Source organism: Oryctolagus cuniculus, chromosome 4, assembly GCF_051225735.1.
Source record: "Oryctolagus cuniculus isolate XC-2025 breed Fujian yellow rabbit chromosome 4, ASM5122573v1, whole genome shotgun sequence".
NCBI lineage: Eukaryota > Metazoa > Chordata > Mammalia > Lagomorpha > Leporidae > Oryctolagus > Oryctolagus cuniculus.
Genome location: NC_142870.1, coordinates 51,892,347 through 51,912,985, shown reverse-complemented (window position 1 = coordinate 51,912,985; position 20,639 = coordinate 51,892,347). Strand labels below are relative to the sequence as shown.

General features: G+C 35.6%; 1 protein-coding gene across 5 annotated transcripts in view; it reads right to left on the bottom strand.

The window, feature by feature from the left end:
• EPHA6 (EPH receptor A6) overlaps positions 1–20,639 on the bottom strand; it is a 1,031,027-nt gene that overhangs the window by 261,559 nt on the left and 748,829 nt on the right. For all 5 annotated transcript variants that reach the window (XM_051859384.3, XM_051859387.3, XM_051859383.3 and 2 more), the window contains 3 exons: positions 8,186–8,294; positions 4,473–4,543; positions 657–782 (listed from right to left, as the gene is read on the bottom strand). In XM_051859384.3, the coding sequence (XP_051715344.3) occupies positions 657–782; positions 4,473–4,543; positions 8,186–8,294 (306 nt within the window). The remainder of the gene's footprint in view (positions 1–656; positions 783–4,472; positions 4,544–8,185; positions 8,295–20,639) is intronic.

Here is a 20,639-nt window from a genome sequence, read left to right as displayed (position 1 = left end):
ACGGACTACTTGCCTTGGGTCAAGGACTTAAAAGAAAGGTAATTTTTTTTTTCTAGAATCTCTTTGTTAATAGCAGCTTAGCCTTTTTCCCAACTAATAGCAGTACAAATCCTTATAGGTTGTTTAATAATAAATTTTTATTTATCCCAAAGTACAATGAAAGATTCTGAATATCAGAAAATTCTACATAGGAAGAATTACTAATTTGCATTAAAGTGTTATGAAGCTATTTTGAACCAAATTGTATCTTCAATGATTCTCAGAACATTCCTGGGTCTTACAGAGCCTCAAGGTCATCATTATGAATACTAATTACAGTATATGCCCATAGATGTTGGGGCTTGAGTAAATCTATAATAACCTTATGAAAAACTGCATTTTCAAAATAAATTTCTGAAGCACTCTAGTTTTTTTTTGTGATTTGTCTTCATTATGAATGAAAAGAATAGGATGCTAAAAATAACTTTTATAAATGTTCTCACTGTGTGAGAACTACACATGGGCAATTACTACTTTTAAATGACACATAAATATAATTTTCCTTTTCATCTCAAAATTCCAATGACTAAAACTATTGAGATATAAAATATTATGTTGATAAACCAGTTATAAGCATTAAGGACTTATGTGCTCAAAAGCATAGATTTGACATTTACCTGCTCCAATGACTCTCTCGATGCGAATTCTTGAAGGATCAATCTCTTTTGCAAATTCATGAACTGCTAGGGATGGGTCTTCATATGTATCAGGGTCGATATAAGTTTTAACTCCTGGGAAGCGTACTGAAATGAACAAACAAAAAATGGATTCACTTATGAAGAGTATTTTAGTAGTCTTAATTCTTGTAAATATTGAAAATGCAGAGTGACACGGGCCAGCATTGTGGCATAGCAGGTAAAGTTGCCACCTGCAACACCCACATCCCATGTGGGAACCCGTTGTGTCCTGAGTGTTCCACTGCTTACTCAGCTCCCTGCTAATGGCCTGGGAAAAGTAGCAGATGCTGGCCCAAGTGCTTGGGCCCCAGTTACCCACATGGGAGACCTGGAAGAAGCTCCTGGCTTCAGCCTGCCCCAGCTCTGGCTATTGCAGCTATCTAAGGAGTGAATCAGATGATGAAAGATTTCTCTGCCCCTCTCCCCACTACCTCTGTAACTCTGGCCTTCAAACAAATAAATAAATTTTAAAAAAACTTCACAGAGTGATATGCCAAAGTAACCAGTCTTGGAAATCACTAAATTCTCTCTCTTCCCTCTTCTTCCCCCATTAAAAATTTCACTAGTTGGCATCAACATTTATTTACAGAAGTGTTAATCTAAAATGCCCTGGTGATTTCACAGAGGATGAGTTAACAAGTTCCAGAAAACACATTTTTACATTTCTGTAGAAAGTTTATTCATCTCATTCATCCAGTAAAAGACCCATACATTTCACACCAAATCTATCTTAGGACAAAGGAGAATGAGGCATAGACTTTCCTCTAAACAAGCCCCTTAAAGCCTCTCCTGGACTTTTACTGTAGGTACCAGGATTTTCTGCAATCATTTTCCAGTTCTGTGATCTTTCCTTTTCCAGAAAGTTTTAAGCAGTAAAGAGCAGACTCCATGGCTTAGTGACTGGGAAGGACACTATATAAACAGCCCGTTTCTATGTTGAGATAGTTGATTCCATGGCTAAACAGCACACAGCACCTTATAGGACCGACATGTCTGTCGTGATGGGAAGGACTGGAATCAAAGGCTAGAATGTGGTCATTGGTCTTGCAGCTGGGACTCTGTCTGGCAGGGTCAGTGCTCATAGACCACAGGCAGTTGAGATGTTGGACAGGTGTGACTGGAAAGCATGAATTCATGGTTGCATGTTTTTTTGTGAGAATAGGGAGAAGTTACAGACTGCCTTTGAATATCTCTTTATTTTGTTCATTGATTTCTGTTTTCTACTTTAGACTGATAGCTCCTGGAGACCAGGAGATGATTTCTTATGTATCTTACCATATATGTTATGATATGATTTTATGGATAATAAGCATATAATAGGCTTTACTAAATATGGGTTATTAGGGATTAAAAAAGACCAGTGGTACATTTGTGGCAGAGTAGATGATATTTGGTTTTGCTGCTTCTTAGATTCTGAAAGCCATATAATATCCAGAGTTAAGTATTGTCCAGGATTTGTCAGAAACATACTCTTACAATAACATCTTGTTTTAAAAGATTTATTTATTTATTTATTTGAAAGCCAGAGTGAGACAGAGAAAGAGAGAGAGAGAGAGAGAGAGAGAGAGAGAGAAAGAAGAGACATAAAGGCACAGACACAGATACACACACACACACACACACACACACACGGTTCACTCCCTAAATAACTGTTACAGTTGGGGCTGCACCAGGCTGAAACCAGGATCCAGGAGCTCCACTCTTGTCTCCTACATCAATAGCAGGGGAACAAGGACTTAGACCATCTTTTGTTGCCTTCCCAGATGTAGTAACAGGGAGCTGGATTGGAAAGCGAGCAGCCAGGACTCAAACTGGCACTCATATGTGATACCAGTGTCATAGGCAGCGGCTTAACCTGCTGTGCCACGATGCTGGCCCTAAGAAAATTTTAAAGAAAAAAAAGACAATGTAGTGAGTTTAGATGAAGTGATGAAATGCTCATTACTACTAATAATTTGCCTCATTAGTTCTTCTATCCTACTACCTTCTTTTATTAATTTACTGTCTTCTTTGTGCTAGATATGCAACCATGAGAAAATTAGTATTTCTCAAAATAGCACCAGAAAAGCTTATTTTTGGTTTATATGTACCTAATGCTGATCCTGAAATGTTGTTTTTCTAGACTTTCCAATGTTTAGGATGGAAAAAGGGTAACAGATAATTACTTTGCATTCCATTTATATTTGATAACTTCAGTAGGATTTATGATTTCAGACTGAGTTCTGTAAACTCCTAGTATTCGTAGCAATATACTGGATATATAATCTTGTTACTTTAGGCACAGGTAACAAGTATCATTTATTAACTAATATATGATTTTAACCTTAAGCCCCTTATTTAAGGTGATATGCATTTCTACAGAATAAATTAATTAGTTAATATTACTTTTTTCTTGTAAACATAATATGTGTAGTATAAGATTTGAGTTCCTACTTTAAATATTTGGTTACTAATTTAAACTTATCCCTGTCTTCTTAAACATAAGTTTGTTATCTATGTTCTGTTTCCTTGGCTGCCTCCAGTTATTTTCATTGCTTCTTGCTGAGCCCATCTGGTCTAGTTTATGCTAAACTGCTACTTGGAAAAAGGGATAATAAATACCTCAAGAGCACATTTTTTTCCTCTGCATCTCAATACTCAATGCCCTGCTGTGAATCTTAAGATTGCCCAGCATAAGTCATCTGTCCAGGTGTCTGGACACAGATTTCTGAAATGTGTTTGAGGTATTTTCAGGTCATCCCATGCCAGGTGTTGTATCTCTCAGCTCTGCCAGTGCAGTGAGACTTGAATTTACTGTACAAAAGGACAATCTGGGAGAGTTTGCTGAAAGTGAATTATGCTGAATCCTACCTGGATCTGAGTCAGAACCTTGGAGAGTGAGGTTGGAAGACTCTAATGTAGACGATCCTTTCACCAATTTCTAGGAAACCTTGTGAGTCTTAGAAATAATGTCAAAACATACTTTCAATTAATAATAGCCTTTCTTAAATCCTTTTTTTACCCCCTTGGAGGGTGATACAAATTGAAAAGTCCTTTATTTCTTTTGCTCAATTTGAAATAAAGGATGGATTTAAATAGTCAAACACGTTGCTGTACATATTATCTTTATACCACAGTTAATTAGAGAGCATCCCATTCTTGTTAATTCAGTGTCTTGTGATAGAGAAACCGTATTGACAAAATACTTTGCAGTTTGTAGGTGGAGGTAGTGGTGGGCATGGGGAGGAGAGAGTTGCAATTATCAAACTAACTATAGTAGTAATTACAGCCTGCTTGGGGAGAGATCCATCAAATGAATATAACCTTGCAGTCATCCCAAGGATTTCATACATATTCTAAGAGTTAAAGAGCTGATACTCTTTTGTAGTGTTAATGAATTGTAAATTGATTTGTTGTATCTTTAAATGAAGGAATAAATATTCCTTAATATTTCTATTGCTCTAGTAAATAATATCTGAGTCATGTCCTGGAGCCATTGTGAGTGGTAGATACCTGTATCATCAGTTATAAACTTGTATATTTAGCAAATTCAGTCTGTTCTGTTTTTCAAAAAGCAGAATTGGGAAAAAGGTAACGTCATTTAATGAGAAGCAGGTGCAATTTCCAGATTTCTAGAAAACAGATGAAAAGCCTTAATGCTGAAAAGTTGGAAGTGATTTTTTTCTCTTTTTCAACCCAATGGATACAAGTTTAAGAAGAATTCTTAAAGCGCCAGAACAATAGAAGATAATGGAAGGCATTCAATGCATTACTTACAATGCCCATTCTGTAGCTGGTTTCTTCTCTTCTCTTCTGACTTCATTTTGGCTTTTATGTACCATTGGCACCTTTGAAAAAGGTAAACAGAAATTTATAAGAATTGCGCAGAATAATAATCAACACCAATTAAAATATGTATTATCCATAGACAAAATTCTTGTCATAAAGACAACTTTTAAGAATATCTTTGTAACATGTGAAAATATATCATAGAAGATTTCTTGTAGACTGATATAAAATATAGGACTCAGAAAATATTTTATAATCAGCAATAAACATGACTTTTTTTCTCATTGCACTTCTAATACTAGAGTTGGTAAAAAAAATTCAAAGTCAAAATGAAAAAATGCTTTTGAATCAGAATCTCAGAAACTTAGACAAATATCTTCCATTTTCAATGATGGTATCCTCCTTAAATGTTTGAAATCTGGTGGAGGCATGTTCTAAGATAACCATGCGCCTATGACTTCTCGAACATGAACAAATCCATCAACATCCAGAGGATCTGATAGTTCATCAAACTGCTAAGATACATCTGTGGTACTCAATGCAATCTTTCAATGTGGGTTTTGCCTTAAATTTTATGGTAAATTCAGTATTGATTCAGAAATATTTTACAGTTCTCATAGAATAACTTCAAATGAATGCTTCACCATCACAGTGCTTAAAAAAAATCTTATGTAAATGAAATTGTTCTCTCCATTGTGTAGGATATTAAATCAGATTCTGATGCCATATAAAATGTCAAACACAGAAATTGAGAGCTGGAAATAATTTAGCATATATTTTTCTTCAAAATTAAATTATTTTTAAGTGGTATTCATATTCTACTCTAAGAATTCCACATAAAGATAACATCCAAGCTCATCTCTCAAGTTTATTAGGCCAAATTTATTTAGCCTGCAAAGATTGAAATGTTTTCTTTTAAGGTTGGCATATTTATGTGTTGAGGCAATGTTTTCTGATGTCTTATGAAATGGTTTCCCATGTGTGTGTGCTTTTTAAATCATTGTTTACTGAAATACTCTGAGCAAATAAGGTCTTAACTCATATTCTGCTAGATACGCATATAAATAAAACTAATAAGCTGCATCCAGTTTTGTCATATGTTAAACTATTATTAAGTCAAATAACATTTAATTTCAATTTTCATTGAGTATTTCAATTTCATGATGAATATTTTTCTATTGGCAATAATTATGATGCTGATGATACAAGAAATTATACTTAAGAAAGTATCCCAAACTTCTCCAAAGGAACTTTCGAAATGAAGTATAGAAGTATTTCTGAATCAAAATTAATCCTTATCTCAATTATCACAGTTTAGTTAATGTGACATATTTTGTATCTTTGAAATTCTGATCTTCTTATAGGATGCATTGCACTTTAATTGCAGAATAAACTTCCTGTGCTCCAGAGAAATTGACTTTAAACTCTGTGCAACTTCATGATAAATACAGAATTAGCAATATATCAGTGTTCCTGAGTTCACAATGCACTGTCAGCATTTATATTACAGAGGGCAATGAATATATTGTAGGGCCTGTTCTGTACAATATCTTCCTAATAAGATTGCTGAACATGTAACAAAACAAAGTATTGGTAACTTGATTTTTTCAATGAAATTGAAATGACATTGTGACTTTACACAAAAAATACTATTTTTTGTTTCTATGAATTCCACTTTTTACTACCTAAAAGTTCTACTTTTATCCACTTAAATAAATTTTCTTTCTTTGTTGTTTTCGTCTAATCCCTCTCTTTGCAAAAGAGTCCTGGATAGGTTTGGAAGAATTGTGACCTCATTTCAACAAGGAAACTTAACACTGGACCAGAGAGTTTAGGTTTTAGGTTGTGTTTTCATAACCAGTTGATCCCTGCTAGTCATTAAGGTCTTTGTAGGTGGTATTTGTTACTTGTAGACTGTAAACTCGAACATTTTGTCTTCCATCTAAAGGTTAATTACACAGTCTTCATTTTTTTTTTCTCTCTCTCAGCTATAAACCGTGTGTTGTATCAGCGCTGAGATGGTGGCACAGAGCTACTAGAGGTGAGCTCTGGAAGTCAGGGAGAAACTCAGATAAGGCTGGGCAATAGCAACTGATGCTGGCAGCAGAGTGTGCCCACAACCAGTTCTTTTATTAGGGTTGATTTATCATAATTTCCTGCATTTCTTTCATGTCTATGTTGTTTTTGTTACTATAGTTAGTATCATTCTATCAATTAATCCCCCTCCCCGAACCAGACTCTTAGATTTTCTCCTATAATTCCAAGAGTATTATTACTGTGTCTGTTTATAATCATGGAACTTTTAAGAATCATAGGAGTAAATGTGTCTCCTATAAATTAATTTAGTAACAAAGTTACCATTTCAATTCAACCAAATTAAAATTTCATTTTCCTTGGTAAGTTCTGTATAAGGAAATTTGTGATAATCTGCTACACTCTTCCCAAAGCAGTTGCATTTTCTCAAGGACTCAGACTTGACTAAGTGCCATTCAAGTACTTGTAAATTTATTGATCTATAACTTTTGGTGAACTATCAAAATTGTAGATAATAATTTCATATATGACCATCCCATGTAATTTATAAATGAATTTGAATAAATATAACTATCTAGGCAGAGATTAAAAAAAAGTAGAACAAAGGGTATGTATAGTTCACTGAACTACTGTGCCTGAAGGCTTTTATCTCATAGTTCACTGAACTATTGTGCCTTTTGCTCCTTATCAGAGATCAGGTTTTCTGGTAGGATTATTGTATTTCAGCTGAAGACAGCATGGATGGTGTTCTTACTGCAGTTTTAAGTCATGACATTCCTATTTTGCAAAATACGTGTGCCTCAGCTTATCAAGAAAACTCTTGAGGTCTTGTGTGCCTCTGTTATCTAGAAAGAATACTTTTCCCCTTGTAGGAATTATCTGTAGATATTTGTGATGTCTGACAAAAGTTGTGGACAAATATAAATGGTTAAAAAAGAAATAACACATTCTTTTTAATAATTTCATACATATTAACTTCATTTACATTTCTGTATTGCCAGTACCTGGCTCATGTTAATCACTGCATATAGTATATTTAAGAATAAATAGATGGTTTTATATTGTATTGTTATTACAAATGTATGCAAAAATAAAAAACTAAGGTTTAGATGTGTGAAGAACATTGAAGCTACTCAGGTTTCAGTTTAGGTCTTTTACATGTTAAATTTATTACTACTTAAATTTTTCATCCATATTATTCTAAGGTGAAGAAATGCTGATCTTAAAAAAATCAAGTGATGTATGCATAGTTTCAGCATTTATTGATTAAAACAGCACATTTCTATGACAATACATTTATGAGTTTTTATATAAACTGTCTCTCCACTGAATCATATATTTTCCAAGAAAAAAAATCTGCAAGGTATAATTAATTATACTAAAGAGAAAATTTACAATTTGGTTATTGAAAATGAACTTATCCTGCACAGCTTTCAAACTACTTCTATCCAGTCTTTGAATGTATCTACAAAGGGGGATCTGTTGATATGGGGAACTAATGATAGTGTTTATGTTGTCATATAAAATTCACTATCAAAGCAGAATATGCCAGGTTCCCTGTCTTTATTAAGTGCGTTTTGTTACAGTGAAAAAATATTTGGATACATGGTGCATAAAATTTGTGGTTATTCTCAAATGTCAGCAATAAACTGGTATGCTTCAGTTACCTTCCAGTTATTAAGAAGAACAAAGTGAGGATGACCAGAAGAGTGAATCCCCCAACAGCTGCTGTGGCTATCACGAGAATCTGCCCTTGTTCTGCTGCCATGTCAGAAGCTGAAACAGATCCAATATTAGAATCAACCTGGTCATTGCACTATCAAAATTATGCTACAACTTAGTAATGAGGAGTCTTCAAAAAGATCATAGGCATCTGTATCATGAAAGAATATGCATGGTTTTCACAGTTTTTGCATGATAAAAACATTTTTAAATTGTATTTTCTATGAACTTTAAAGGTGACTTCTTATACTTGAAAATATAGTAGTGGATACCAAAGAAACTTAACATATTTGGCCTTTGCTACAGATTTTGATATACAGGATGCAAACCTAAAATAAATGAGCTTTGCCTAAGGCTGCACAGCTGAGGTTGTAACCCACAACAGAAATCTTTCTTCTTTCTGACAAATATCAATAAACTCGATGCATTCCTAGTACCTCACATTTTAAGATTAAGTATGTGTTGCAAAATTAAATCAGCAGGCAGACTAAAGGATTCTGTCTGATATGTATACTTGTTCATATTTTTCCAATTTAAAACTGACCGAAAACCCATGCGTTACATGCGTTTTGATGTCTGTGTCCACAGAATGCAAAGACTATTTAGTAATTCCTTTTGAGAGTGACCTTCTTTGTATTTCATAGATCTTAGTTCAAATATTAAAGTTATAAATTCCCACCTTGACAGCCCAAGGGTATACATAGTAGGTGGTAAGATGTTTGTCAGTAATAGGAAAACTGACATTTAAAGCTTTCTTTCTTTAAAGAAAAGACCAGATAACATATAGTAACAACATAATTCTTCTTTCATTGACAAAATTCAATCTATAAAATGCCTGGGCTGCAAGCTTCAATTTTTAAAAAAGATTCGTGGAATCTTTTAAAAAATATTAGTTCGATTGAATCTTTAGCATTTTTCATATTCTGCATTATTGAAAATATAATTGAGCATTATTTTTATTAGAAGGGATGGGCACTTGCTTACTAATAGAAGTAAGGAAATTAAAGCACAAACAAATTATGGAACTCGCCAAAGCTCTCAGAGAGCTATAACCACAATTTAGGCTTCTGGATTTTTCTTTCATTTCTTTTTCTTATGCTGAAACTTAGAGTAATAATTCAGTTAATCATCAATATTCTAAAATATTACATCAATTAATCCCGTTAGTATCCCTTAACTTGAATAAATCTTGTTTTTTTTTTTTATTTTAATCACTATAAATAAATATCCATTAATCTCTTCAGTTATAGGGGCCAAATTGAATCAAAGTATGTAACTGTAAAGCAAGCCCATAATTCTCATAATAATAATTTATTAAACTGGAATACTCAAAGGTTTCCACGGAAGTAGATTTTTTTGAGAATGAAGTATGCAGTAGATTATGTGCCAATATACTCATGGTGATTGCATCCTTACCAGATGTCATCTTACTGGAGAATACATTGACCTGAAATGCTACTGTGCAGTCAGTAAGAAACCAGTCACAGCATTTACGATGCTCTTCAAGAAATGGAAATGTAAATAAAAACAAAAGTCACTTATATTCAGCTTTCAGCAAGAGAAATTTATTAAACCTTGGAATTAGATTTCAGTCACTAAGATTCAATCAAGATATTTTTAGGCAATCTATTAAAGTGCCAAGTTTCAGCTCATAATCTGTGCAGAGACAAGTTAAATAGCTGCATTTTATCCAACAAATGATATACAGAAGATTTTTATTTGGTCTTTACTGGATTTCCTGATCTCCAAAATAGTACTGATATGAAAATTAATGTTATGCTTTAAAATGTCTCATTTTCTTGTTGAAAATTATTGAACAACAAACTGTAAGAAATAGATACTATGGAAAACAACATTAACTTTTTGATGATAAAGATGGAATTTATAAAGAAAACAATATTTACTTGGTAACTGTTGTATTTGTAGAATATGTAGTTCAAGAGTTATGAGTGTGGAACATATATTTTCACAGTAGTCATGTAGTTAGCAATTTATTGAGACAATATATTCAAAGTACAAATGGAGGAAAAGATATAATTGCGTGCTTCTTGATAATCAGATTAAATAAAATGTAAATAAATACTTAGTAAAATGACAACTTTACTGATATTTCTTCTCTTGCATATTTGTGATTACTGATTTGTGAACTTTATGATTTTAACTGGATAACAGTATATTAAGTTGTGACATTTTAAAGATGTATATGCCTGTAAAATTGTTTATTAAGCCTCTATATTAGGAATCCCAAATACTTTTCTGTGGAGAATAAAATACACAAATATGGAAGCCATTTGAAAATAATATTTAATGAGACACAGTATTTTGCTGGGAGTAAAATGCTATGAATAATGAGCTGGTGTCATTATAGAAACATAAAGCACATGATTAGCTTTATCAGCTACAATCATTATGTATTTAACAGTAGCTTAGCTATGTGTATGGCACAATGTACACAGCTTCCAATTCGTTATTAAATTTATTTCTTTACAATGGTCTTGATAGGGAGTACCATTATGATTCCTAATTTAAGTGGTTGTGTTACTTGCCTAAGGTCACACATGTAAACAAGAAAGTTGCTAACCCAACTTTCCTTTGCCTGTCTCCCAGCCTATGCTATGCCAGTATGTTAAACCACCAGTTTTTTTTTTTTTTTGACAAGCAGAGTTAGACAGTGAGAGAGACAGAGAGAAAGGTCTTCCTCCTATTGGTTCACCACCCAGATGACTGCCATGGCCGTCGCGCTGAGCCGATCCGAAGCCAGGAGCCAGGTGCTTCCCCCTGGTCTTCTATACGGGCGCAGGGCCCAAGCACTTGGGCCATCCTCCACTGCACTCCCGGGCCACAGCAGAGAGCTGGACTGGAAGAGGAGCAACTGGGACAGAATCGGCACCCCAAATGGGACTAGAACACGGAGTACCAGTGCTGCAGGCGGAGGATTAGCCTAGTGAGCCACGGCACCGGCCAGACCACCAGTTTTACTATCAGGAGAACCTAGAAGACCCAGCTGTATCAGTTGTCTTAGAACAACTGGATTTTAGTTTCATATTGGTAATGTGATAATTTTAAATTAAATATTCTTATTAAAATTGTTCAGAGAAATTTTACTATATTATTATGTTGTTCATTAAGACTAAAATAAAATATTCAAAAGAACAAGAATTTCCACATGGAAATGAGAGAGATGCTCAGGACCTGGTCTGCAGCTCTTGGTCCCAACAGGGAAAACTTCGTCATTTATCATACATACTACTGTTGATCCATCACATAGCGCTGACTTGATCCCCGAGTAATCTACAAAGCCTTTCAGTTTGTTAATAAAGCTCTCAACACTTGATCTTAGCCAAAAGGCTGAGAAGGGAATGACAAAGCTCTCCACACATGGCTCTAGCATGAGTCTCCAGCTTCACCTCAGCATTTCCCTCCTCCCAGTTCCTTGAATGACCCAGTGATCACTTCCTAGCCACTCTTCCTTCTTGAGCATCACATCATTTGAGAAACATTTTGTTTTGTGTTTTAAATTTGGTTAAGTCTCCAGATATTCTTGTAGAGTCTTTTTTTTTTTTGACAGGCGGAGTGGACAGTGAGAGAGACAGGCAGAGAGAAAGGTCTTCCTTTTGCCGTTGGTTCACCCTCCAATGGCCGCCGTGGCCAGCGCGCTGCAGCTGGCGCACCGCGCTGATCCGATGGCAGGAGCCAGGTGCTTATCCTGGTCTCCCATGGGGTGCAGGGCCCAAGTACTTGGGCCATCCTCCACTGCACTCCCTGGCCACAGCAGAGAGCTGGCCTGGAAGAGAGGCAACTGGGACAGAATCTGGCGCCCCGACCGGGACTAGAACCCGGTGTGCCAGCGCCGCAAGGTGGAGGATTAGCCTAGTGAGCCACGGCACTGGCCTTCTTGTAGAGTCTTAAAAACTACTTCTACAAAATGTTATTATATTTTGCTGAAATAACTTTTTTCTAATTTGTCTTTTCAATTGGGCTGTGAATTCCACAAAACAGGAACGTTCTTCACTATGGTATCTGTACTGGGCTGAATTGGCAGGCTAAGGATCTTGATCATCCTAAGTTAACTGGGTTGTCCCAAATCTGGTGATGTATCTTTACAAGAGACAGAAGAGGAGAGGACAAAGGACAGATGGCCATGTAAATACAGTAAATCCAGCTTATTCAGTCAAAAGCCAAAGAATATCTGGAGACATCAGAAACTAGAAGGAGCAAGGAACGATTCTCTATTCAATTCTTTGGAGGGAGCATGCTTTGACTGACAGAACTGTGATCTGTTTTTTTAAAATTACCTTGTTCATGGTACTTTGTTGTGAATCCTATGGAACTATGGGGCTTGATCTGCAAGGCTAAAAATACATCTACAAATGACAAATGCTGATGAGGATGTGGGGAAAAAGGTACCCTGGTCCACTATTTGTGGAAATGCAAACTGGTGCAAGCACTGTGGAGGACAGTATGGAGATACCTCGGAAATCTGAATATAGACCTACATTATGATCCAGCCATCCCACTCCTGGGAATTTACCCAAACCAAAGAAATCAGTATACGAAAGTTATCTGTACCTCCATTTCATTGCAGCACAATTCACAGTAGCTAAGATACGGAATCAACCCAGATGTCTATCAAGTGTTTACTGAATAAACAAATTATGGGATATATACACTATGGAGTACTATTCAGCAGCAAAAAAAAAAAAATCCTGTCTTTTGAAACAAGATGGTTGCAACAGGAAACCATTATACTTAATGAAATAAGTATATTTCAAAAATACAGATACCATATATTTTCCTTGATCCAAGATAACTAATAGAGTGCCTGAAATGTAATATATTGGAATGAAATGGACATTTTGAGAATTGATGATTGCTTATAGCCCTTGTCTCTTCCATTGAGGAACAGTGTTTTGTGATGTTTTGTTTTCTTTCTCTTCATACTATTTGTTGAACTCTTACTTAGAGTAGGGTTAACTATATGATCATTAAGTATACTGAAAATAGATCATTGTAAAAATTTAGAGTGGGAATCTGAGAGGGAGGGGGAGGAAGGGATGGAGTGTGGGTGGAAGGGAGGGTAGAGGAGGAAGTGCCACTATAAATAAATATAAATATATAGATAAATCTGTATATATTAAATATATGAAAAGTATATAACAAAAATTTAAAAATAATAAATAAATATACTTTTGAGTAAATGAAGTGAATGCTCACTTGTATTGGATGATTCTGGTAAGAAAAAAAATCACTTAATTTAGGAGTAACTCATATCCCTACCTTCCCTTAATACCTGAGGAAGACTTACCCTGAATGCAGCTACACATTGTAAGAGAAGAGAGTGTACTCAATTCTAATTTAATCAGAAAAATCCAGTTCTTCTGTACACTTAAAGACAATGTCTCCAAGAATAAAAGAGCTCCTAGGAATTCAGACTCCTACATTTTATCAGGCTGAGTAGACTGAGCTCAGAAATATGAGCTAAGAACTTAGTAGTTCCTTCAACAAATATTTATTGAGCAATTGTTACATGCCAGAACTCAGGAAGACACTGGAGATGCAGTGATGAATAAAACAGACACAGTTACTGTGATGAGGTATTTACAACCAGTTCAGTGGGGAAGACAGACACTGATTAAAAAATTATGAATACAATTACTGTTAGAAAAGGGAACCTGAAAGACATTGGAAGAGAAAAACCAGCTACTAGAAATCAATCAGCTGACAGGAAGGTTCAGAAAATATAAGATATAAAGTGTTGGGAAAAGGAGGAGGAAGAAGAAGAAGAGATGTTCCTTGGCAAGAGCCATTCATTGACTTGATTCATTTAAATAGACACTTAGATAAACAAACCATGCTATCTACCAGATGGATTCCATGAAACCACAGACAATATGGCTCCAGATTCCTCTGTTACAGAAAGTTGTTTGTAATATTCTCTATTCGTTTTTTTGAACCAGAGGAGAAGCTTAATTTTCATTAGTTTTGTAGGAAGAAAATGTACCTATAATTTACTCATGTAAGTAGCACCTATACAGAGCAAACTTGTCCTTAAAAAGAACCACAATGAAATCCATGATAAGAAATGAAATTTATTTGTAACCAGCTGATTGGAAATGTTCCTTTGTGTAATGGAATGAGGTTGTATTCTTAGAAAAAACAGGTATATTAAAATGAAACATTTCATTTTATGGTTTGGAGAGACGTACACTTCCTTAAGAGGAAGCAATTATACAAAAAGGGTTGCAAAATTGTTACTGAGCTAACATTCAGCAGCTAGCCAGTGTTTGGCATAAGTTGGAATGACATTATGAAATGAGGTTTGCTTTAGCTTTACCTATTTTTAAAAAGGAAAATGTGAGGTTCTTTATTTGGAATCCAAATACTTAAAGAAATAGATTCCATGTCTTTGGGAAAGTGTGAGAGAATAGCAATTTGTCTATTTTTAACTGAAGTATTTTCTTTTATTGAAGCATATGATTTTTGTCTCCCTGTAATCAAGATTATTCTAGTTTATATTTACATTTCAAAGTAAAATCTGATATTTGTATTCTGTGTGATAGCTTTTTAATGTTAACTCTTTTCTGTTATGAGCATATTTTTAAAGTTATTGAAGATAGCAGTTACATGACTTTTTGAATAAAATGTTTTTCAAAAATGCTGTCCAGTGAAATAAATTTTCTTCATCATCTAATCAAAATGACTTTTTTTTAGCACAACAGAAATTTGGACATAATGGGTTGGTAGCAATCAGCAAATTAATTTTAAGGTTTGCTGATAGCTAATACAGAAAAATCTCCTTTCAGGTCATATATTGCAATCAGGATTGGCTTACCCTTATGAGAATGAAATATCCAAATACACACACACACACACACACACTCCCAATACACACACACCCCTAGGAATATATAATGGAAGGTAATTAATCTGCATAATCTCAGCACCACATGCTCATAGAGACAAAAGAGAATGAGTTACATAACGAAAGCCAAGAAAATGTTTCTCCTAGACAAACATAACCTTGCAGCACTTTAGATGATATTGTTTAAGCCACATGGATTTGAAAGCATATTGTTTTTTATTTTGTCTCTTCCTACAATTTGAACTAGAGTCGATTTTTTCATAATGTCTTACATATCTTTTATTTATTTGTGTGTGTGGTTGTTTGTGTGTGTGTGTATGTGTGAGTGTGTGTGAGCAGAGAGAGAGAGAGAGAGAGAGAGAGAGAGATACCTTTCAACTACTGGTTTACTTCTTAAATGCCCACGTCTAGAGCTGAGCTGGTGCTGAAGGTGGGAGCTGGCAACTCATTCTAGGTCTCCCATGTGAGTGGCTGGGGCCCAATTACTTGAGCCATCACCTATTGCTTCTTGTGGTATACATTATCAGGAAATTGGAGTGAGGAGCCAGAGTTGGATATCAAATTCAGGCACCCTGACATGGGATATTGGCAACCCAACCTGTGTTGCAACCACAGGGCCAAACAATTGCTCCAGGATAGTCTTCATTACCACAGACACAGCACAATGTATGGTTTTAACCTTACATGACTAGACTAGTTTTATCATTTTCTATTAGGTTGCCTTTCTACAGTATCTCTTCCATTCCACATTATGTGGACAGATCATGATTTTTCAAAATAATGATTTAAAATACTTAGATTTCTCCCCATTACCTAGGTGAGAAAGCCATCTCTTCCAGGTGGGGGGCACCATTCTTTGAGATATCCAGGCATAGAACTTTGGACATTGCCCTCATATAATTCTCTTCTTTGCCTTCAGGATGATCATCATTACTGCCACATCTACCTTTTAAGTATTTCTTACATTCATCCCCATTCTCTCCAATTCTCACCCCTATTTCTTAGTTCAGGAATACATCTTGTCACATTTATTTGAAATCAGCTAAATGGCAGTCGCAATTACATGAAATGCACTGAGCAACAGTAAGTAAACAAAAAGATAAAGACCCTCTAAAAAGACCTCTAACAGATGATGTTCACATCCTAAGAATGCATAGTTTACTCCACAAAAGAGCTGTGATGCCTCACATCACTTTTATTTAATGCATGTTTACTGATGTCCAAGCTTACAAAATGGTATAATAATCATGCATTAGAAACCAGGTGGATGGGTTGGCCATGAAAAAGGGAGAAAGTTGTAGAAGTGCATACTGTAAGGCACACTCACAAGATATGGAGAAACTAAATATCTGATATAATATTCCAAAATGTACATGTGTCGGAAGCAAGGAAGTTTAAGATCCATAAGCACTTCAAGACTCAAGAAGTACTGGAGAAGTTACTATATAATAATTCAACACATTAACATAATCATCTAAGGTCAATTAAAAATACTATGTCCAAATATTTTATTTAAAAGGGCAGGAGTTCATGTATACATGATTGGAAAAACATTTCTTTCCAAAATATGGCCCCTGGGTAAAAATTTCAAATAAGAAAAATGGTAATTTCCTGACAGTTTCAGTGATTTGCTTTTAAGTAGAAGTCCTATGGAAACTGTCTAGTTACTTGCAGTGTGTTAGGCACTCTGCTCTAAATGTGTTTTTTTTTTTCAATTTTCTATATATACAGAAGATAAGTTTAGTATACATTAAGTAAAGATTTCAACAGTTTGCACCCACATAGAAACACAAGGTGAAAAATACTGTTTGAGTACTAGTTATAGCATTAAATCTCAATGTATAGCACATTAAGGACAGAGATCCTACATGAGGAGTAAGTGCACAGTGACTCCTGTTGTTGACTTTACAAATTGACACTCCTGTTTATGGCATCAGTAATCTCCCTATGCTCCAGTCATGAGTTTCCAAGGCTATGGAAGCCTTTTGAGTTCTCCGACTCTTATTTAGACAAGGTCATAGTCAAAGTGGAAGTTCTCTCCTCCCTTCAGAGAAAGGTACCTCCTTCTTTGAAGACCTGTTCTTTCCACTTGCTGAGATCTTTCATTTAGGTCAAATTTTTTTTTTTTTTTTTTTTTTGCCAGAGTGTCTTGGCTTTCCATGCCTGAAATATTCTCATGGGCTTTTCAGCCAGATAAATGTGTTTTTTTTTAAACTTTTATTTAATAAATATAAATTTCCAAAGTACAGCTTTTGGATTACAATGGCTTCCCCCGCCCCCCATAACTTCCCTCCCACTCGCAACCCTCCCATCTCCTACTCCCTCTCCCATACCATTCACATCAAGATTCGTTTTCAATTATCTTTATATACAGAAGATCAGTTTAGTATATATTAAGTAAAGATTTCAACAGTTTGCACCCACACAGAAACACAAAGTGTAAAGTACTATTTGAGTACTAGTTATACCATTGATTCACATTGTACAACACATTAAGGACAGAGATCCTACATGGGGAGTAAGTGCACAGTGACTCCTGTTGTTGATCTAACAACTGATGCTCATTTATGGCGTCAGTAATCACCCTAGGCTCTTGTCACGAGTTGCCAAGGCTATGGAAGCCTTTTGAATTCACCAACTCCAATCTTAGACGAAGTGGAAGTTCTTTCCTCCCTTCAGAAAAAGGCACCTCCTTCTTTGATGGCCCATTCTTTCCACTGGGATCTCACTCACAGAGATCTTTCATTTGGTGTTTGTTTTTTTTTTTTTTTTTCCCCACAGTGTCTTGGCTTTCCATGCCAAAAATACTCTCAAGGACTTTTTCGCCAGATCTGAATGCCTTAAGGGCTGATTCTGAGGCCAGAGTGCTGTTTAGGACATCTGCCATTCTATGAGTCTGCTGTGTATCCCACTTCCCATGTTTGATCGTTCTCTCCTTTTTAATTCTATCAGTTAGTATTAGCAGACACTAGTCTTGTTTATGTGATCCCTTTGATTCTTAATCCGATCATTATGATCAATTGTGAACTGAAACTGATCATTTTGACTAGTGAGATGGCATTGGTACATGCTACCTTGATGGGATTGAATTGGAATCCCCAGGCACGTTTTCTAACTCTACCGTTTGGGGGAAGTCCGATTGAGCATGTGGCAAACTGTACATCTCCTCTCTCTCTTATTCCCACTCTTATATTTAACAGGGATCACTTTTCAGTTACATTTAAACACCTAAGAATAATGGTGTGTTAATTACAGAGTTCAACCAATAGTATTAACTAGAACAAAAAAAAATACTAAAAGGGATAAAGTATTAAGTTGTTCCTCGACAGTCAGGACAAGGGATGATTAAGTCATTGTTTCTCATAGTGTCCAAATGTGTTTTTAAGAATTTTTTATTAATGTATTTATTTGAGAGAGAGAGAGAGAGAGAGAGCGTTTCTATCTTATGATCACTCCCCAGATGCCCAGAATGGCAAATCTGGGCTGGGCTTGGCTAAGGTCAGGAGACAATAACCAGTAACTCAATATAGGTCTCTCATGTGGGTGGCAGGACTCCAACTACCTGAACTATCACCACTGCTTCCAAGGGTCTGCTTTGACAAGAAGCTGGAATCATGGGCCAGGAAGTAAAACTAGATACTCCAATCTGGAATGTGGGTATCTTAATGAAAATCTTAATTGCTAAGATAAATGTCTGTTCTGAGGAATTAATGTTTTTGGAATACCTCAACTACACTAAAAGCTTCCTGGCAGAGACAGTATCTTTCAAGTTTATATACAACAAGATTAGCATAAGTACTTCTATAGTATAAATATTAATAAATATATATTGTTCATGAAGAAGAGATGAACAATATATTATAGATTTAAGGAAAAAATGCCCCTAGCTAAAGAAAAGCATCCTAATTTGATTTATGTACCAATATTGATGCTTAAACATATCTTAGATTCATAAATAATCCCTTGTATATCTATATTTTGGAAACTGGCAGGTTTACTTGAAATTATTAGGAAATAATTTGAATTAATATTTTCCTAAATACCCCTGCCTAGGCTTTGGATGATGTAAATAAGGAAAAATCATCAACATGGTATTGCAATAACATCTCTTTTTACCCCTCATTCAATATTTGCTGCCATTTACCAATAGGAAAAATACTTCTAAGATCAGAAGTAAAACAGAGAATAGGAAGAGATTCTATGTTCAACTCATGTAAACTAATTAGCGAATTCTCAGCTGAATGGAAACATAGCCGATGGATCATTTCTGTTGAAGTCAAGACTCTCATCAGGGATTACACTTTTTCAGAAAGTGATTCCACAGCTGTGACTTGTTCTTCTACTCTGTCCCTTCTCCAGAGTACAACTCTATATGTCAAACTGCAGCTACACTGGGACACCAATGGTTTTCAGATTCACTCGTCATGATGACCTCAATTTACCTGTCAGACAAAAATGTCGAGTGGCATAAGGATAATTGGAAAATGTGAGTTTGTTACAATTTGACAGAGAGGTAGCTGGTACAGCATGATGAAACAGTTTCTTTTTTAAAAAAAATAGGCTCTAGGCCGGCGCCGCGGCTCACTAGGCTAATCCTCCGCCTAGCGGCGCTGGCACACCAGGTTCTAGTCCCAGTCGGGGCGCCGGATTCTGTCCCGGTTGCCCCTCTTCCAGGCCAGCTCTCTGCTGTGGCCAGGGAGTGCAGTGGAGGATGGCCCAGGTGCTTGGGCCCTGCACCCCATGGGAGACCAGGAAAAGCACCTGGCTCCTGGCTCCTGCCATCGGATCAGCGCGGTGCGCTGGCCGCAGCGCGCCAGCCGCGGCGGCCATTGGAGGGTGAACCAACGGCAAAGGAAGACCTTTCTCTCTGTCTCTCTCTCTCACTGTCCACTCTGCCTGTCAAAAAAATAAAATAAAATAAAATAAAATAAAATAAAATAAAAAAATAGGCTCTTTTTTTTAAACAGGTTCAGCAGTCAAGATGGCTTGCCACAAGTAGACTTTATTTGACAAATTGCAGATAACAATAAAAAGTGACAGAAGCATTTAAACAATTGGAACTACTGTCAACGTTCTAAATATCAAGGATTTAGCTTGTTACTGTCTATTATTTCATATTGATACTGGCAGTTGAGATATCTTAGAACTTTTTTTTTGGAACTGAAATTCTTATGTCTTTATACATAAAGGTTTTAGCCTTCTTTTAAAAGTTTAGATACAGTGTAGAATAGGATTTCCTTACAAATTTCACAAATTCCCTGGATCACTGATCCAGAACCATGTTCAATTTCAAATACTATTCAACATGTTCCATGATATTAATAGTGGGTATTTGTGTACAGGTAACCATATCTATGCATTTGAGCTTACAGCTTCTTAATAAAATGTATTGTGGCTTGAGGTAAATAGTTTTGTACTTAAAAGTAGAGTCATTAAATGTCACAAATTTTATAAGGCTTATAAACTCAGATTTATTTGAAGTTTTTTTTGTAGAAAAATATTTATGAAAGGTATCTCAATTTAAAAACACATACTGG